The sequence below is a fragment of the Tasmannia lanceolata genome, unplaced genomic scaffold (assembly GCF_043159265.1).
Source record: "Tasmannia lanceolata isolate RefF3 unplaced genomic scaffold, GAP_Taslan_0.1 ptg000023l, whole genome shotgun sequence".
NCBI lineage: Eukaryota > Viridiplantae > Streptophyta > Magnoliopsida > Canellales > Winteraceae > Tasmannia > Tasmannia lanceolata.
In genome coordinates this window covers 1605238-1626979 of record NW_027518700.1, presented here as the reverse complement: position 1 = coordinate 1626979, position 21742 = coordinate 1605238, and the positions used below count along the sequence as shown (strand labels likewise).

Here is a 21742-nt window from a genome sequence, read left to right as displayed (position 1 = left end):
GGGAAAAATCAACCTGAATTGGAAATTTGGTCGGGTCGGGTTCGGCTGTTGGGCAACCCGACCGGACCCGAAACCCGAATTTGGGTTCCATCGGAAAAAGTTTTGTATATGTGTTTTTCTTTTTCAACATTGAAATAGTCTCCACATTCCACAATGGACGGTTTCGATAATCGTATGGTGCGGGCCATACCGTACTTTAATAAACTAAGGAGTGTGATCATCAAAATATAGTAGTGCGGATAACATTTCCCTTTGTTAATTGTTAGTCCCTGTTTGTCTTGGATTTTGAGAACCGATTGGGAGTTAAAAACTGATTATTGGTGACTCACTATTGGTTCTCAAAATCCAAAACAACTCGGCTTGAGTTGAGGTGATCAACAATTGGTACCATATCAAATTGGGTCAAACCGACCCAACGCAGCCCGGATTGGAAATCAGGTTGGGTCTGGTTGAGGAAATTGCAAATCGGGTTGGGTCGGGTTAGAAATTGAGAACTACTTTTCCTTATTCACTATGTGCGGGTCAAATTACGGAAAGTTTGATATTACGAATGCAAGACACCTGTAAAAATATTGACGAATTCTGGGCACCTTAAGAGGAACAACAATTATGGAAACCTCTATGGATTGAAGGGATAGGATCAGCCTATGGAAATTATTTTATGGGCACAACCTATTTATGTTGTGTTCCATCACATGGATGGTTTAGATCAACCCAATTAAGAGTTTCCTCATTAAAATTTCCTCATCCAATTGCATTAGTGTCGAATCAGTTACAGCATTCCATGTCATTTTCAGGAATCAATTTCATCTCACATTCTGTTTCGGAGTTGAGTTTTATGACCCTCTATTACCTCCCATTCATTTTTGGAGTTTGAGTTTTAATCCATTTGGTTCATGTATGACAGCTATATAAATAGGATACCAGCTCAGCTATTTGTTTTCTATGGAAATTGTGAATCAGAAAAATCGCCTCTGAATGCCTAATTGCATGTTAGGTTCTTATTTATCTTTAACTCACATACGTATTATCTGTTTCCTTCAATGACTGTCTACAACATGCATATTGACATGTACAAATTTGTTAATTTCTCTACATCACTTTCAATCTAAAGTTTCCCTATTAACTGTGCATGATTTAATACATTACCTGTTTGGATGTTCTAACATAAGTTTCCAAATACTACATGTTACTTTTTAATTTTTGCTATGTAGGTTATTTGGCTGCCCTAACAAATATTTCCAATTTCCTAATTCTTTTTCTTCTTTATACCTGATTTTGAACTACCAGTTATAGCATTCCATGTTCTTTTCTGTGTGGTAATGACCTATCTGTAACTTCCATAAAGTGAAGCATTGGAAAGATATTAGTTTCCTATGTTTTCCAGGAATGGATTTCATCTCTAATTATCTTTTTTTTGTGGCATCATTTTCTTAGCTTCGTATATGAGATCTGTTGAGAAGGCAGTTTTCTTTTTTTCTTTGAATCTCATGTAATGATCTTTTTATCCCTGAATTATAATCATATCTTTGGTTACGAAACTTAATTGCAGGTTTATTCACTTTTCTTGGATTGGGAATCACCATATATATGATGATGACATGTTTGGGCCATGCCGCTGCAGACAAGACATTGTTAATGATCACTACTTTTCCTGCTTCTCTAGATGGGAAATGATTTCTTTGGTCTATCTCTTCATCAAGGTTCAGTTTTCTAGCTTTGGTTTACTTTCAGAGTTTGCTTCTTGAATTCTTCAAAACTACAGGTCGGCATGCTCAATATTGCGTTTTTACTTTGAATTATGATTATTCCTCGTTGGAAAGAAGAGATTTGGTTAATATTTAAAATAAGCATGCTCAATATTGTTTTATTACTTGGAATTATGATGCTTCCTATTCACCTTTTCTATTTTCTTTGTTCTCTACCTTAAAGTGCAAGCACAACAAGGTTTCTATCTTATTAGGAATGAGTACTCTGGGCTTTCTAAGCAAAACTTCTAGCAGTTAATTGGAAAGTATAGGGCCAGTCCATTTGGTTAATATTTAAAACAATCATGCTCAATATTGAATTTCTACTTGGAACTATGATGATTCCTCTTCATTTTTTCTATTTCGTTTGTTCTCTAACTTAAATTGCAAGCACAACAAGGTTTCTATCTAATTAGGTATGAGTACTCTGGGCTTCTTAAGCAAAACTTCTAGCAGTTAATTGGAAAGTATAGGACCAGTCCACAAGAGGTGGGAGTTGTTATGGGACTGAAAAATTAAGTAAAATATGCAGGGCAATTGTCACTGAATTTTGTTTTTTTCTTCTTTTTCTTTTCTTTTTTTTGAAAACTCAAGGGTTTTCTGGATAAAGAATCATTACCAACTGCAAAGGAATGCTTCAGGATGCTACAACGTAGTGTAGTCTACTGAAAAATGAGGTACCCTATGCAGGGCCATTGTCACTACAACGTAGTGTAGTCTACTGAAAAATGAGGTACCCTATGCAGGGCCATTGTCACTGATTTGTGTCTTTTTCTTCTTTTTTTTGAATGCTTAAAGTAAACTATGACATAGTGGGTCTTACCTTTCATTGATTTAAACTGTCCATTTGTTCATGCAACAGGTCATCTCGCATGCGATTTCCTTACACTAAATACATACCCAAACCCCATATTCATTATAAAATTTATGATCCAATTTCGGTTACAATGAACCCACATTTGCTTCTCATCATCATCATAGTGGCTTTTTACTACACCTTAGCAACACACGCATTTTAGGAGGAATTAATGTTGTCAAGTTGGCATGGGCCGCATGGCCCTTCCATCGCTTTATTGAAGCATAGATTTAATTCATGTTTAAATAGATGTTATATGTCTAAATTGGATATTCTTCAATCATCTAAGAACCAAGCAATGTCAAATATTGCTTTATTTTTCCATTTTACAATATTTTCAATTTTTAATCGACATGCAATGCTATCAATTATTTAATTTCTCTATTGTCAATAATTTTAACCCTTCTTTTAATTAACCATCATCTTTTTCTTCGTCGCTCGTGCATCGCACGGGGTATTTTTGCTAGTATATATATAGCAGAAGAGAAAATGAATGAATTTTTTAAATTATTTGAAAATTCTATGAGAATTACACATCACTTTTTTGACTTTTTTTAACAAAGGCACCCATTCAACCCACATATTTTCAATCCTACCCCCTCCTTTATGCTTTTTAACAAAGGCACCCATTAAAGCCACATAATTTCAATCTTACCCCCCTCCTTTATGCTTTTTTAATAAAAAATCTATAGGGCGATCTTAACCATCCGATTTAAGAGGAATAACATACTATGGAAACCTCTATAGATTGGAGGGCTAGGATCAGCCGATGGAAATGATTTTTGGGGCACAACCTATTTATGTTGTGTCCCATCACGTGGACAGTTTGGATCAACCTATGATGTGGTCCGTAGAGTTCTTTGTTGGCCCGTGCATTGCACGGGAGTTTTTTACTAGTATATATATATATATATATATATATATATATATATATATATATATATAGAGAGAGAGAGAGAGAGAGAGTAAATGTGTTGTGTGGTCCACCCCCATAAAGTTGGCCCCACCTCACTCACATCTCTAAAGAAAAAAAGAGTCGTGAGCTGGGGTTTCACAACAGTGAAAACAAAAAGAAAAAAAAAAGGAGAGAGAGAGAGAGAAGAGAAAAAGGGAGAAGAGAAAAGGGGTATTTCTCTTGGGCATCTAGGTTTTGCTTTGGGTAAATCCTAAAGGGGATTTTTGAAAACCCTAATCTCCATTAAAACTTGAAGTCTTTGCTTGGGCAAGAAAGAAGAGAGAAGAAGGAGCCAGAACCTAGGGTTTTGGAGTGGTTCTTGGAGAAGAAGAAGAAATCTCTCACGCTTGGTTCTTTGAGGTAGGAAAGCCTTCTCTTGTAAGGGTTTCGTGAGGTAACCCGTATTTCCTTCAAGATTTGACTGTTAATCTTCTATTCTTGTGTATTCCTCAAGTTTTTGGAAAACTTGAGAAGAAAGACTTTGTATTTATCTTTTCATAGTGGATTTCTTTCGGAGCTTGTCCCGTGGTTTTTCCCTTCACATCGAAGGGTTTTCCACGTCAAAATCGTGTGTTCTTGATTTGTGTGGTGGATTGCTATTTCCGCGCTCTGTGTTTTCTTGTTCATGGCTATTTTCTTGATTCACAGATAAATGGGGAAATTTATCTGCCGTGGTGTCTCAGTGTTTTCCCCAACAAACTAGTATCAAAGCATACCGTACTTTTAATAAAGTGAGGACCATCTAATGGACGGTTTGGATCATCTTATGGTGCGGCCCATACCGTACTTTTAATAAAGTGAGGAGTGCCCTCATCAAAATACAGTAGTGCTGATAACATATATAAAGTGAGGAGTGCCCTCATCAAAATACAGTAGTACTTTTAATATATATATATATATATATATATATGAGTAAATGAAGTATGAGCTGAAAAGCTATCTGTGCATGGCTGCACAAACCATAGTGGGGGCCACATTTTTTGGGGGATCCAAAGCATTCATTTGGAAGGCTTCTTAAATGGATATGGTGTACAAAAAATCAGCCCTTTAGGATCATCCTAACCCTGCCATTTGTTGAGGGAAAAAATGGGTAGAAACAGTGTCTGTCCATTTTCCCTCCAACTTTGATTGGGTTAGGATGATCCTAAAGGGTTGATTTTTAGTACACACCCTATCCATGGAAGAGCCTTCCAAATGAATGCTTTGGACCCCCCCAAAAAGGTGGCCCCTACTATGGTTTGTGCAGCCATGCACAGGTAGCTTATCTATGTAGCTGCACATATTTCATTTACTCATATATATGTTATCAGCACTACTGTATTTTGATGAGGGCACTCCTCACCTTATTAAAAGTACGGTATGGGCCGCACCATAAGATGATCCAAACTGTCCATTAGATGGGCCACAACTTAAATAGGTTGTGGCCCAATAATTATTCCCATAGGTTGATCTTAACCCTACGATCTATAGAGGGTTAGGATCAACGCTCTAACATTCAGATCGGACATTAGGATCAACCTATGGAGATGATTTTTGGGGCACAACCTATTTAGGCTGTGGTCCATCTAATGGACGGTTTGGATCATCCTATGGTGGGGGCCATACCGTACTTTTAATAAAGTGAGGAGTGCCCTCATCAAAATACAATAGTGCTGATAACATTTCCCTATATATATATATATATATATATATATATATATATATATATATATATATATATATGTAGAGAGAGAGAGAGAGAAATTATATGGTGCCCGACCGTCATATTGTAAAGGGCAGAAGGAGACAAAACATTTTCCTTGGTTTTTGAACCAAGGAAAAGTAAAAAACAAGGCTTTCCCTTGGATTAAAAATCAAGGGGGAGAGGTTTTGTCTCTCTCCGCCCTTTATATTAACGACCGGCCACCATATAAGTTCTCACACACACACACACACACACACACACACACACACACATATATATATATATATATATATATATATATATATATATATATATATATATATATATACATTATTATTATTATTATATCTACTTCTATATAGGAGAAGAGAAAATGAATGGACTTTTTGAATTATTTGAAAATTCTATGAGAATTACACATCACTTTTTTTAACTTTTTTTAACAAAGACACCCATTCAACCTACATATTTTCAATCATACCCCCTCCTTTATGCTTTTTAACAAAGGTACCCATTAAAGCCACATAATTTCAATCTTACCCCCCTCATTTATGCTTTTTTAATAAAAAATCTATAGGGTGATCTTAACCATCCGATTTAAGAGGAACAGCATATTATGGAAACCTCTATAGGTTGGAGGGCTAGGATCAGCCAATGGAAATGATTTTTGGGCACAACCTATTAAAGTTGTGTTCCATCACATGGACGGTTTGTATCAACCTATGATGTGGTCTGTACAATTCTTTGTCGGCCCTATTTATGTTGTGTTCCATCACATTGAGAGTTTGGATCAACCTATGATGTGGTCCGTATAGTTCTTTGTCGGCTCGTGCATTCCAAGGGGTTTTTTACTAGTGTGTATATATATGAGGAAAATGATTGTGAGCTTGAAGCTCTTATAGCTTATATGAGCTTGAGGGCCCAAACACATGGGTCCCACATTTTTGTGATGATCCAAACCATTCATTTGCAAGGCCCCATCATAGATAGGGTGTGTACCAAAAATCAGATCCATTGGATAATCCTAACCCTTCCAAAATCGGAGGGAAAAAATGGGCAAATTTGTGGCAAACGGTGTCTGTCCATTTTGCCCTCCACATTTGGATGGGTTAGGATAATCCTATGAAGCTGATTTTTTGTACACGTCCTATCTATGTAAGGACCTTTCAAATGAATGCTTTGGATCATCCTAGCAATGTGGGCCCACATGTGTTTAGGCCCTCAAGCTCATATAAGCTATATGAGCTTCAAGCTCACAATCATTTTCCTTATATATATATATATATATATATATATATATATATATATATATATATATGAGAATAGAGTTCCTAAGGTGTCACCTCATATAGCTTATATGAGGTGGCGCTTAAAAACATAAGGGGCCCACTTTGTTTGGGGTAATCCAAACCACTCATTTGAAAAGTCAGTATCAAAAGAGGAAGCCCAACACCCTGAGCGGCTGCCGTACGATCCGTTGTATGTGAAGAGGAATCATAAACCTTCCTAAATTGTATCACTTTGTGAAGAGGGGCTGGTTCTGGTTTTATGGGCAGTGGGAACTCATGGTAACCAGAGCATAACCCTTCCTAAATTGTAGCACTTAGTCTTTGTGAAGAGGAAGTATAAACCTTCGTAAACTGCCTACTTTCTAAGTTGTTGATATTTAGATGGGATTTCCTTGCTTACATTTATCTTAGTATGTTCTAACATCGTAAGTGTATCTCAAGTAGGGACTGCTGACATCTATGAGTTGACACTCTTTTATTTGATTGAAGCTATTGTTAGAATCTTTTATTTATGGTCTTGTGTCTTGTCTGCCTTTTACCTTTTAATCTATCATTCCTAAACCATTTTTATTTTAACGAGCCATGTGCTACAACTGACATCATTTGTGTTTGATTCTTATTTGATCAAAAGGAAAACAAGACACAAGACTAGGGCTGCAACAGGGTCGGGTTGGATCAGGTTTTTCAAAACCCTAGCCCAACCCTGGATCCCATTATCTCGGCCCTGACTCTGAGTCAGGGCCGGAAAACCTCAACCCATTACCCGCCCTGATTGGGCAGGGCCGGGCCGGACCGGCCCTAATTGACCCTAGTGCAAATACCTATTACGAGTGCTAAAAATAAAGCAACCACTTATCATATGGAACAAAATGATCAATAAACAGAGAAAGGGAACAAAATAAGACAATATGAATTCAACAACATGACGAGCAAGAGAGACACTTCTTAATAATAATCTAAAGAAACATCAATCAAGCTAATAGAAAACATTAGCAAAAGAAACATGCACAGGTTCAATTTTTGGTGGGGCGTGGGGGGAATATCACTCCCCTTAACATTAATGTTCAATTTTTGGTCAATCAGAAAAGTGCTTTTCCATTTATTACTATCGGTGTTCAATAATTGGCGGTTGTGATAGGACACACCATATCCAGCTTTACCAAGGCACAGAAAGCCGAGACGGGTGGACCTCTACTATTCTAGTTGGCGTATAAAGGCATGTACAAGTATACGACATTCTTCTACTCTTGCTATTTTATCAATTCCCAAAAGTTAGTTCCTCACCTATTTCAGACACTCCAGTGGAATCAAGGAATGGAGGATCACTAATTACTAAAATGACACTCATAAGTAAGCCCTCCCTTTCCTCTTAGCTTTGCCGCTTACCCTTTTCAATAGACTAAAAAGGCACTCACAAGTAAGCTCACCTCCCCTTCCTATTCAACTTTGCTGCCTGTTAAGAAAATAGGTCTAAGATGACCAAGAATTTAAATTTTGGTTTTGGTTTCGGTTTCAGACATAGGTGAAACCGAAATTTCAACCGAAATACTGAAATTTTGACGGAAATTCGGTAAAAAACGCAAATTTCCTTAATGTACCGAAATTGGGTTTCTCAGAAAAACGGAGGCATTTTCCAGTCTCCCATCCCCTTTGGCAGTACTCTGGCCATCTATCTCGTCTCGTCATTGGTTTCTTCCCTCAGAACGAATCTATCCGCAGTGAGGGAAGTCACCTTCGGAATTCAATCCCCTTACTGGTGGAAAATAAGGCTAAGGAAGATGAGGGAGTCTCGGTTATAAAGCCGGTCCGGGTTACTCAACATCTGTCTCTTTCGATCGAATCGATAGCGCTGCCGGTCCCGGGCGGGAGAATTGAAGCTGTCTGTCTCGATTCCTGTCCCTCCTCGGCCATCTCTTGAAAATGGATTTGAAGGTGGAAGGAATGGAAGTATGAAGCTCACCCATCTTTTGTAACAGTGGTCGAGTTTCTTATTTGACTTGCAGTACCAAGAGCACACAGCCTATTACAGATCATGTTTATGTGTTCCCCTTCATCCTTTCTTTCGCCAGGTGACCTTTTGGTAATATCGGCCGAAATTTTATAAGAAAAACTTTAAAAAATCACATTTTCCCAAAAATTTGACCGAAATTTAGAACTTAGGCCGAAATTTCGGATTTTGTTCCCAACCGAGATTCGAAATTTCAGTATTTTGGCTGAAATTTAAAACCATGAACATGAGTAGGTTGACACCTTGGCTAGAAAACAAAAAAGTGTGGCAAAAGAAAGTAAAACTAGGATAAATTATTTTCAGAGAGGACTATCATCTATAGCTCTTTTGGTACCAGAATATCCCAAAAAGACACTAAGAGAACATAGATCGAGTTTGTCAGTATTAGGACAAAGATACTGAACAAATCATTCACAGGACATGATGGGGTAAATAAAATATAGTTGCATTATGAAACAAAATGGAACACAGGGTTTTCCCTTGATGAATTATTCATGGTGGCATTCGATTGACAAAATAACAGGTTGTAAGAATAGCATAACCCCAATATCTCTTTGGTACATGCATATGTAACAATGATCATGCAACAAATCCAGAAGGTGTTGATTTTTCCTCTCAGATAGTCTTACGTTGTGGAGTACTCACACATCAGGTCTGATGTAGAATACCATATGAATCACAATGAGAAAAAATGATGCCAAATGTATACTCTTTTGCATTGTCAGAACGAGAAGTGCATACATACCAAACTGATTTTTAACTTTCGTATGGAAATTTTTAAAAAGGTAGAACAATTCCGCACAATTTTTCATTAAATAAACCCAATTAATTCTAGAATAATCATACACAAATGTAACAAAGTATTTAAAATTGGGTAATGTGAAAAGCCCCAGACATTGGAATGCAGTAAGGAAAATGGAACACTGTGATGACTATCTGTACAAGATGAAAATGACACTATTTTTCCAAACAAATAATATATATAAAGTACAAACTCACCTGTTTACCATCGATAATACGTTCACAATGAAGAACTTCCTTTAGCAACGAAGCATCAAAAAATATGACAAAGCAAAATTTTATACACATTTTTGTCATACTCCTCTTTATAAGCACTTTAAAAATCCTCCCGTACTTCTCAAATTGCTTCCTTAGAGTGTCCTCTGATGTCTATGGTGAAAGCCCATCTATCAAAACTTTTCCTTCATTTTTTTCCTTCAATTTTTGTGTTCTTATACTGTGGTCTAAATAGTTTTGATAGTAGCTGAGATCAAATTCACATATTTTTCCATCTATAAATGGCTCCCCTGCCAAAAAAAAAGTCAGATGTGTAAAGGTATAAAAGATTAAATAATGCCTTCTTCATCAGCTTAAGCTTTTGGAGTAAATGGCAGTTTCACATGGTATCAAAGCAAATGCCTAGGTTCAAACCTCCTTGATAGCAAAATCCACATGTAATGGCCAAACCCATAAGCGAGGCCACATGTGCCATGTGTAGGCCAACCCAAGAAAGAGGGGCCACACTTGAGGGGGAGTGTTAAGGTATAAAAGATTAAATAACGCCTTCTCCAACAGCTTAAGCTTTTGGAGCAACTGGTAGTTTCACAAAATGAAAAAAAAAAAAAAAAAAAGTTGAGATTTTAAAATTACTAACTCGCCCCCGTAATCTTTAATGCCAGAACTAACAAAACAATCTGGAAGAACCCCAGAAACACAATCTAAGGCTGCATAAAAACCAAATTCGATGTCAATTACATTGTCATATTTCATAAAGAAATCAACATGTCACGATAGAATTAAGAGTGGTCTTACCTCCAATTTTATTCGATAGACCTATTGGGATAAAGCATCCAAAGCTGTAATAATAAGTGGTTGAAATTGAATAAATGTGTTTCCTTGCCGTTTCTTCATCACTGTAACGTGGGTAATTAGGATTAGTCCAATCTAAGTTCATATCATACTCAGACAAAAAAAAAAAAAAAAACATATTCATTTATAAAGAACAAAAGATAGAAATAGGGACAAGTAAGAAAATCCTAACCTGTGAAGCACTCTAGCTAGTATTTTAACATAGCTTTTGGCTAGATTACATCGTTTTCTTCTGCTGCCTGTCCACCTATATCCCATCCATTTTTCAAACCACGTCTCCGGTGCTCTGAGCACTATAAGCCAATGTTTGAAATCACAGCCAGATCTAATAATCGCCTCCTTATTCATCAAGGTAGTGGCATTAACATCTGAGGGACGAATGGGAATATGGGAGTTGGGAGAGGATGGAATTTGGGAAGCTGGAGTGGATAAGCGACAGGTAAAAGAGAGGGCGGTGAGAGATGATGGAATTTGATGTATGGTTCTTAGGAAAGCTCTCATTCTGAGAGTCAATGTAGCTCGATTCAAGCCCTTCTCGCTCGATTCAAGCCCTTCTCTGCCCTTCTCTTGGAAACCCTACGTTTGGAGACACTAGGAAAACCTTCAAAGAGTCAATGTAGCTCGATTCAAGCCGAAATTTTGTAAGAAAAACTTAAAAAATCACATTTTCCCAGAAATTTGATCGAAATTTAGAACTTATGCCGAAATTTCGAATTTTGGTGATTTCAGTTTCGGTCCCAACCGAGATTCGAAATTCCAGTATTTTGGCTGAAATTTAAAACCATGAACATGAGTAGGTTGACACCTTGGCTAGAAAACAAAAAAGTGTGGCAAAAGAAAGTAAAACTAGGATAAATTATTTTCTTAAGAGAGGACTATCATCTATAGCTCTTTTGGTACGAGAACATCCCAAAAAGATAGATCGAGTTTGTCAGTATTAGGACAAAGATATTGAACAAATCATTCACAGGACATGATGGGGTAAATAAAATATAGTTGCATTACGAAACAAAATAGAACACAGGGTTTTCCCTTGATGAATTGATTAAATAATGCCTTCTTCATCAGCTTAAGCTTTTGGAGAAACTGGCAGTTTCACATGGTATCAAAGCAAATGCCTAGGTTCAAACCTCCTTGATAGCAAAATCCACATGTAATGGCCAAACCCATAAGCGAGGCCAAATGTGCCATGTGTAGGCCAACCCAAAGAAAGAGGGGCCACACTTGAGGGGGAGTGTTAAGGTATAAAAGATTAAATAACACCTTCTCCAGCAGCTTAAGCTTTTGGAGCAACTGGAAGTTTCACAAAATGAAAAAAAAAAAAAATTTTGAGAATTTAAAATTACTAACTCACCCCCGTAATCTTTAATGCCAGAACTAACAACACAATCTGGAAAAACCCCAAAAACACAATCTAAGGCTGCATAAAAACCAAATTCGATGTCAATTACATTGTCATATTTCATAAAGAAATCAACATGTCACGATAGAATTAAGAGTAGTCTTACCTCCAATTTTATTCGATAGACCTATTGGGATAATGCATCCAAAGCTGTAATAATAAGCGGTTGAAATTAAATAAATGTGTTTCCTTGCCGTTTCTTCATCGCTTTGAAAAAAAAGAGAATGAACAAAATCAATTAAATCAAAATCAATTAAATCAAAATCAATGTAGGGTCTCTAGATACGCCAGGAAGAATTCAAAATTTCAAACAAGCACCACTTTTCTCTACTAGTCACAGTCACTTGCATTTTATAGACGATTCATTTTATAAGACACAAACTCAAAAGCACAAACAATTTACATTGCCAGCCCACAAATGAAAACTGCTGTGACATCAAGATATCAACTACAGGACTTTCTTTTTAAATGAAAAGAAAATAGCACAACAGACCTTGAACAGAAAATTTAGAACATGAACCTCCATTATTTCTATTGAAAAAAAAAGCTACCCAATATATGATTTAACTCAGCATAGAAGTAGTTTAGTTTCAAGAACATGACAAATAACACCCAAATTTTTAGTAAGCATTACCAAATAAAATAACACAATGTCCTTTAAAAATGAGATGAAAAACCCAGTTAGAGTTTGCTCTAATGGGAGGATAATTGTAAATAAAGATAAACCAGAAAGACAGAAAAGATCAAATGGAAAAAGAGAGACAGATGATAACAAGATCCACTACCCATAACACATAAAAGACATTTTATAAACAAAATAGAACTACCAAATTAACAATTTTAAGTTTTACAATAAAATATCATTGGAGTAAACATTGCTGATAAAGGAACACGCAGCGCAGCATTTCATATTAGAGAACAAGTTAACATATGTGAACAATCAAAAGAGAAAAAAGGAAGCACGATATGAAAGAAACAATTCCAAACATTTCATTGTTCAATCATCATGGGAAATAAAAGAACAAGATACAACACAAATACTCAACATAAAAAATAAAAACCAATAGGCTCGCTAAATTCATAAAAAGGAACAAATGGCCACAATACCCATCAAGTCAAATCAGAAATCAACTCCAAGCATTAATGCATCAAAAAATATATTGGTGAGCAAAAAGGACGAGACTTGGCGGATTTGCGTAGACTATAGCGCATTAAATCATATCACCATCAAAGAGAAGTTTCCCATTCCTGTCATCGATGAACTTTTGGATGAGTTGCACAGTTTTTGCTACTTTTCCAAGCTTGATTTACGCTCGGGGTATCATCAAATCCGTGTTTATGAACCGGATATACCTAAGACGGTGTTTCATACACATGATGGCCATTACAAGTTTCTTGTAATGCCGTTTGGGCTTATTAATGCCCCCTTGACATTTCAAGGTCTCATGAATGAAGTGTTCTCGCCTTTTTTACGCAAATTTGTGTTGGTATTTTCGATGACATTCTTGTGTACAGCAAAACGTGGGAACAACACAGGGAACCCTTGAGTACTGTTTTAAGCCATCTTCGCAAAAATCAGCGGTTTGTTAAAATATCAAAATCTCCTTTTGGTCAAGCACAAGTAGAGTATCTGGGTCACTTAATTTCAGCAAAAGGGGTGGAAGCTGATCCTCATAAGATCCGTGCCATGAGGGAGTGGCCTACACCTAAGAATCTTAAGGCTTTACGTGGGTTCTTAGGCCTTACAGGATATTATCGCAAATTTGTGCGTAATTATGGCCAGATTAGTGCTTGACAGCCCTATTGCGGAAAGATAATTTTCATTGGATGAACGTACTGAGGCTGCATTCAATTCTTTAAAAATGGCAATGTCCTCGACTCCCGTGCTCACCTTACCAGATTTCTCACAGCAGTTCGTGGTTGAATGTGATGCACCGGGTTTTGGAATTGGTGGGGTTCTCATGCAAAACAGATGGCCCAGTGCCTATTATTCTAAGGCTTTGTCTAACAAGCGTGCTGCTCTTTCAACTTATGAACGAGAGATGATGGCTATTTTGTATGTGGTCTCCAAATAGTGTCATGACCTTATGGGGGGGCATTTTACAATCAAAATTGATCATAGAAGCTTGAAATATTTATTAGAACAACACATTTTTTTCCCTGAACAGCAAAAGTGGGCTACCAAATTAATGGGATGTGATTATGAAATTATTTATCATAAGGAGTGTGAAAACCACGCAGCAGATGACCTTTCTCGACAATATGATGGTGTGGTTTTGTGGCAGCCATTTCTATTCCTTATTCTACATTGATCGATGAGCTATGCCAAAGTTGGATGCAATGCACTGACACTCGAGATCTTATCATCAAACTACAAGATAACTCCAATGTTGTTCCGGGTTTTACTTGGGATGGACGTCACCTGCGTTATCATAGACGTTTGGTAATGCCGTCTACGGCGGCTATATTGGAGAAGCTTCTCTATGAATTCCATAATACTCCAGAAGCTTGTCACTCAGGAGCATTGTGCACATACAGACGCTTAGCTCGGGCTTTTTATTGGCGAGGAATGAAAAAGCAAGTCCGTCGATATGTGGCAGAGTGTGATGTTTGCCAATGGAGCAAGGCAGAAAATATCTCCCCACCAGGCCTCCTACAACCCCTCTCTATTCCTGATCAAGTGTGGTCAGAAGTGTCCATGGACTTTATTGATGGGCTTCCCAATTCTCATGGCAAGACAACCATCAGGGTTGTAGTTGATCGTTTATCTAAGTATGCACATTTTATGGCCATTTCTCATCCTTACACAGCAGCGATAGTGGCCCAGGTATACATCCAAGAGGTGGCAAAGTTACATAGCATGCCTAAATCGGTCGCAAGTGATCGTGATCAAGTGTTTCTTTTTTTGGTAAGAATATTTTCGATTACAGGGCACCAAGATATGCATGAGCTCAGCTTATCACCCCCAGCCTGATGGGTAGACTGAGATTGTTAATCGTTGCTTGGAGTATTTACATTGTTTTACCAGCTCCACTCCGAAGCATTGGGTTAAATGGTTGCCATGGGCATAGTTGTCAACCCGTGACTCGACTCGTGACTCGTAAGAGTTTTTGACAAGAACAGAAATTTTGTTGAAAAAATATTATTATACATCTAAAGATGAAGCATGTAAAAAATATAACCTAATAGCACATAGATAAAACACTAAGCCAAAAGTGTGTGTGTGTATAAACTGTTTCTGAGCTCGAGCTAAAAACAGTGTGGCCCACATTTTTGGGGTGATCCAAAGCATTCATTTGAAAGGCCCTTACATAGATAGGGTGTCCACAAAAAGTCAGGTGGTTAGGATCATCCTAACCCTTCCATTTGTCGAGGGGTAAAATGGGCAGATTTGTGGAGAAACAGCATCTGTCCATTTTTCCCTCCACTTTTGGATGGGTTAGGATGATCCTATGGACCTATTTTTGCTACACACCCTATCTATGTAAAGGGCCTTTCAAATGAATGCTTTGGATCACGCCAAAAAAGTGGGCCAACATGAGTTTTTGACGCTCGAGCATGTTCCGATTTCCATAAAGTTACAATTCCAATGCACCAACAATATTGCAGCATATGAAGCTTTTTAACCATTGTGTATATAGAAATTTATGACAAGCTTATATTGATGTGAGGCGTCTGATGGAATAAATAGCTCCCAGTTTTATCTTCTTCGGTTCTGTAGATTTGTCATACGGAAATTTCAAAAACAGATGGAATGTATGTAGTAGAAACCTTTTACAAAACAAATAGCAGAGGTAAAATTTGAGTTTTTCCTTGTTTTGCTAATTGCACGTTCTACATGTACCTATCACCAATTCAATCATGACAATTTTAACAGACTAGGCAGAACAATATAACAGTTTTCTCCTAAATTGCCCATGACCACCATTTGTAAGCAAGATTTGCCATGACGGTACCAAAATTTTCCAGCAACATTCTCATCCCACCCAATTCAGGTGTTTGGTTCAAAAAATGGAACGGAATCAAGAGTTTGAAAATGACAATGTGACGGAATTTAAGGTGGAAAATATCGGAATTTGTTTCATGTCCCAAGAGCAAGAGGTAGTATTTTCATTCTGCACCAGCTGAAATGAAATTTTTGCTTGATTTTTCAAAAAAAAAAAATTTATTTTTTTCCTCGTTCTGTTTACAGATGAATGGGAATAAGATACTGACTTCGATTATGGAAAACCAAACTCAAAAGGTAAGAAAGTTGATGCCACACATAACTTTTGACTTTTATTATTAGGTTTTTTATACAAAAGTCCCTAATTTGTAAATTACAAATAAAATCAATTATCCAGAATTGAAAAGAAAAACCAAGAGGATGAGAAAGAGAGACGCTCGTTGAAACCCTAACGACTCAAATTGCCTGAGACCACAGTTGACCTGATACTTCTTGTTTTTCTCCCATCCAGGTAAAAAATAACAAGGTCTTATAAATTGAAGGCGGTGAATAACAAGGTCTTACTAACCCATAGTTTCAAAACTCCCCTGCATTGTCTTGGACTCCCCCAAGTCGACTCCCGTTCTGGTCCAAGTCTACATCTTGCCCAAAACACATTTGACTCTCCCCAGTTATGGCCACATCAACTGAGTACTCGGCGGCATCAACTAGGTACTTACCGTGTTGTGCCGAGTCAACTAGGATTTGCTTTGGCCATGTCAACTGAGTCCTTGACGCGACCAAAATCACTTTGATCAAGGGGAAGTTCATAGAACTAGACTCCCTTTTTAGTGACAACATTTGTTTTTCCAATTTTTCCTTATCAAATTAATAACTTGTACTACAACTAAACTCTAACTATACTCAGTCAGCCTTGTTCCCTTTAGTCGCCACATCTATCTTGATCCCAATGAAACAATGATCCAAAGATTGGCGCCAATCCATCCTTGCACGGATGCTACCAGTAGATTGTCTATCCATTTTTTAAAAATTAAGCTCTCTTAGATTCATAGCATCAATTAATAGTAGAATATTCATATCAAGAAACTAAGAAGAAAGCTAGAACCTAAAATGCAAGTAACAATGACAAGATTGATCTTTCTCCACTTTTATCATATTGTGAAATATATGGCCAATATTGTAAGTAACATACTCATATTGAGGTAGGTGAGCATAACCCATAACATAGAACAAGAAACATAGAACACAAAGTGTGATACTGGAACAACCATTTCTACCACAAAAAAAAAAACATATGAAGTAAATTAATATAAAGTAAAGATAGATAATTACCTCCTATATTGCAACCTTTCCCGGTATATTCTCTCAACTTCTTCATAAAAAATTTCTAAAGGATTCATTAGCCGGCCCCAACTAATTTGGGACAAAGTCTTAGTTGAGTTGAGTTGCTCACCACCCAAACTTACAAGAATATTAACTATTAATGTTTTTAAAGAGCTTATTACAATCCCAAATTCAAGTGAACATTAGCTTATTATTTTAGCACCCATTTGATTTTGTTGCTCTTGTCTTTTGGCATTGATAAATGAAATGGTTTGAGCTGCGACCTAAAGATTGCAATGTATAGCACCATTCATTCAAGCCGCATACTCAAGCCCATCAAATTTTGTAGCCATTTGAAAGAAGCCGACCCCAACTAGTTTGGGACAAAGGCTTAGTTGAGTTTAAAAAAACCAAATCCTACCAGCCCAAAACCTCAAATAAAACCTTAAAATGACAAAAACCAGAATCACGATCACCAAAATCCAACACGAAAACAAACCCTAACTAGATTGTCAAAATCCATATGGACCAAAGAACCAAACGGCATTGAAAGGGATAATCAGGAAAAAATCAAGTGTTTTAAATCCAGTGTTTCATGAGAGTCGTAGTTTGACTTAATAACAAAGATAACTTAATAGGAAAGATGAAGAGGAATTAAGTCCAATAGTAACACCATCTAGATGTCGCCGTTGTCGAGGCTAAAATATATGCTTTCATTTTTCCCTCTCAAGGAAGTCATTAGAGCATGCAGATCACCCATGTGGATGGTTGGTTGTTGATGGCCCGAATCACATTGCTAGAGTTTTCCTCAATCGGGCAGTCGAGAAATATTGATGATTTTTGGTAAATATGACTGGAGAGGAAGTATCTAAGAGGGATATCTTTCGCTATCTTACTTCAATCCTACATAAGAAAGGAGAGATTGAAGAGGATGTTAACCACAGAATAAGAGCAGGTTGGTTGAAGTGGAAGCTTGCTTCAGGAGTTCTGTACAACCGTAAAATCCCTACCAAGTTGAAGGGAAAGTTTTCTAAGACAGCTATGAGGCCAGCCATGCTGTATGGCTCAAAATGTTGGGTCACCAAGAAGCACCAAGTGCATAAGATGAGTGTAGCGGAGATGCGAATGCTAAGATGGATGGGCGGACGGCTACAAGGTTAGATAGAATTAAAAATGAAGACATTCGTAAAAAGGTGAGGGTGGCACCAATTGAGGAGAAGATGAGAGAGCACCGCTTAAGATGGTTTGGACATATCCAACGTAGGCCTTTGGATGCTCCAGTGAGAAGAAGCGACTCGTGCCAAGTTGACGTAGTAAAGAGAGGTAGGGTCAGACCGAAACAACTTGGGTAGAAACAGTGAGGAAAGACTTGATGGCTAGGAACATAACAGAGAACATGACCTTGGATAGGAGAGAATGGAAGAAAATGATCCATGTAGATGAACCCAACTAGTGTCAGGATTAGACTTGGTCAATTTGAGCCGGGTAGATTCTTTCACCTTCTTCATGAAAATTTTCTAAAGGATTCATTAGCCGAACCCAACTAGTTTGGGACAAAGGCTTAGTTGAGTTGAATTAAGGTGAGTCTAGCAATAATCAAACGCTGTCAAAGGGCTGCCTACTGCCCGAAGTGGTTGTTTTGGGTACACAAAGAAATGATATAACGCCCTAGATTACACCTTTTGCCCCCAGCATCTCCAGTGTTTCCTCTAGATGCCCCATCAATATTTAGTGTGTACCAATCCTCTGGGGAGGGTTCCAAGACACTAAAAATCTATGATTCGTGGACATGGCAGTTTTTGGCAATTGACCCGACAAGCCCGTGTCGACATGGGGTTCGACACGCCCATATTCTGTGAAGCAAATTTCCTATTTTGATAAGCAACGCATCCAATAAAATAAAGATTGTGTTATGATGGTTTTTTTTAATCTTGCAAGAGTGTATTTATTACCTGCACATAATCAGACACAGACAGTCACCTGAGGTGACTGCAGAAAGGTTGAGCTGGCTGCCTTACAGTGTAAGCTTTTACTTTTAGCCTCTTATTCTTATCTTTCATTTATTTTTACTTGGAAGCTACTCTATTGTTTGTCTGACCATCTCTTATTTTTTTCAGCTGTCAAGTTGTCAACATCAAATCCTGTAAAAGTAATTTTTATATTTTAAGCACATAAAATAGGGGAAACTTGAAATTACAACCCACTTTTCAACCGTACCTTTAGGAAATTTAAACTAAGGTAAGTGAGTGCCTGCTTTAAATACAAGTGTTCTATCTACTGATTTTGGCACTACCCTATTGTACTAATTGCACAAAACCTGCTTGTCTTTTCCTTTTTAATTGACACTACAACTGATTTGCTTGTTTTAATTGCACAAAATCTGCCTGTTTTAAATGTTTAAATTCACAATTTTTATATTGCCAACGATTTTTACTGTGTATATATGTATCCGTGTCCCCATTTCTAGCCGTGTCCCCGTGTCTACTTTTTGGGAGGTTGCCGTGTCCGACACTCCGTGTCCGTGTCCACACAGACACCCCGTGTCCGTGTCCACAGATCATAGCTAAAAATTTGCTAGCCTTTGGTTGCACGAGCTAGAGTTGATGTCAGGATGTGTGATATTTGTCAAATTTGTGAGGATGTGTGATATTTGTCAGATTTGTGAGGGTGTGAGATATTTATCAGATTTGTGTGTCAGGATGTGAGATATTTGTCAGATTTGTGAGGATGTGAGATATTTGTCAGATTTGTGTGTGGAGCCTTTGGATAAAATTGCCTCAAAAAGGATATTAGACTTAACAAGGCTCGAAATAGTGGAAATCGTTGGGGCATTCTGTCGAACACCTAATACATGTTGGCTATGGACTGCCTGCCAAAGGATGAGCTTTACTGAACTCCAAGTGAGATGGAAAGTGAGAAAGAAGGTGGGATTAGCGGCAGGAGTAACAAGGGTTCGAACTGAACTTTGCTATTAGTACTAAGGTTTCCTCATCTATATATTTGATTTTCCTCTAAAAGCACCATAACTACTAAAAATTGACACGGTTAGTCCTAACATATATTGCTAACAACTAGACTAGAAATTGCAAAGAAAAAATACATGCAGCAATAAATAATACCAGATCAATATTTTAGTATTTAGCACTAATGATGAAATACATCCAAACATAAAAGAGAAAGGGAAGAACATATATACCTTATTTTTTTTCCTATATCACCTGTTCCATAAGTAAATATAAGCCTGCAAAACACAAGTATATATATAAGAAGCAAGTAATATAAACCTTTCTCTCTTTCTCGAGTAATCTACTAGCAAAAAACTTACCAAACTGCGCAATCCTTGTCAATGAGAGGAGGCGGTCTGCAATTCAGCCAAAGGCGAGAACAAACCATAAATCTTAGGCCGTCACCTTGTCTATGACAACAATGCAACATTAGATCCGGGTGCGAGCTTGCTTTGGAGCTCTGAATGGAAGTCACCATTGAAGGAAATGATACTGATCTTCGTTACAGTCTGAAGTCTGAACAATGACAAACGGATGTGGCCTCTCGTCTCACAAAACCAGATCTGAAAAAAATCAAAGAAGATAAGCCAACCTACCAGAAAACACATAAGAAGTCTACCTAAAAAGAGACAGATCCATGAAAACCAAGGGCATAACACAATAAGAGGAAAAAGGAGAAGACAATTTATGTGTCTTTAACAGAAAGCACCAAGTTATGGGCTATGGGCTTTATGACTAAAGCTGCCACGCTAAAGTTTTAAAGGCAAATAAAAACGTTAAAGGGGGTGAATTTATCCTCGAGTAGTGAACCATTCTCACATAAAACGTTAAAGGGAGGATTTTGTCCGTTTAAGGGGGAGAACCATGAACTGAAAGGAAAAGAAAAAAGAACACAGAGAACAGGGGAAAGAGGAGGAGAGAAATGATAAAAAAGGAAAAAGAAAATACATACCTCGTCTGATTCGTCCTCGTCCTCTTTCTCAAATTACTTCTTTGTCTTCTTCTTCTTTTTGAAATCCTTACGGAACGAGAGTGCGGCGAACTATGGCCATGGCCGCGGAGGAAGATATGGAGAGAGCAAAAGGAGTTTTTCAGTTAGGGTTTCATGTTACTGATAGGGTTTGGTTTTATACCTTTACATCTTTAGTATATGGGTGTAATTACAAAAGTATCCCTGTTGAAGTTGACAGAGACCCAACCCAACTCGCCCAATTTTCGGGTTCAACTCAACCCACAATTAATGCCAATTCAAGTCTACTTTGGGACTACATAATAATCAACCGTGTATGACTATAAATATAACGGAAACAATCAGTCATATATTTTACCAAAAAAACAAAACGTGAATTAAGTTTTTTGAAACGTTTTTTTTGTTTCTTATTTTTTTGGGGGGGAATTTGAGAATTGATTTTGAGTCCGAAGCTGATTACTGGACTCAACTCAAAATCAGAAACGAACGTAACAGACGAAGGATGGAACTGAGACTAAAAGAAAAAAAAATAAACGAGCAGATCTTGAAGAACAGAGTCTAAACGAACATAACCTAAATCTGGACGAACAAATCGACCCCCATATAGGGGGCCAATTTAAGATATTAGGGGGGCGATTTATCACCACCCTTCATTTATCGAGGAAAGTCACTACATCCAAACATGCT

General features: G+C 37.5%; 1 protein-coding gene across 5 annotated transcripts; it reads right to left on the bottom strand.

Annotated features, from left to right (window-relative positions):
• Positions 1-9477: 9477 nt before the first annotated feature.
• Positions 9478-21174, bottom strand: LOC143856201 (multiple organellar RNA editing factor 7, mitochondrial-like). Of its 5 annotated transcripts, none has more exons than XM_077366336.1 (9): positions 21038-21174; positions 20406-20648; positions 20277-20321; positions 11918-12018; positions 11764-11829; positions 10582-11000; positions 10353-10453; positions 10195-10264; positions 9478-9847 (listed from the first exon to the last, which is right to left on the bottom strand). In XM_077366336.1, the coding sequence occupies exons 6-9, from the start codon at positions 10908-10910 to the stop codon at positions 9817-9819; spliced, it is 531 nt and encodes a 176-aa protein (XP_077222451.1). In that variant the 5' UTR covers positions 10911-11000; positions 11764-11829; positions 11918-12018; positions 20277-20321; positions 20406-20648; positions 21038-21174; the 3' UTR covers positions 9478-9816. The 5 variants fall into 4 exon arrangements, with proteins under 5 accessions (XP_077222452.1, XP_077222451.1, XP_077222453.1 ...); XM_077366337.1 differs by having other exon boundaries at positions 10582-11010; XM_077366339.1 differs by having other exon boundaries at positions 10582-11010; positions 11918-11961.
• Between the last annotated feature and the right edge of the window lie 568 nt (positions 21175-21742).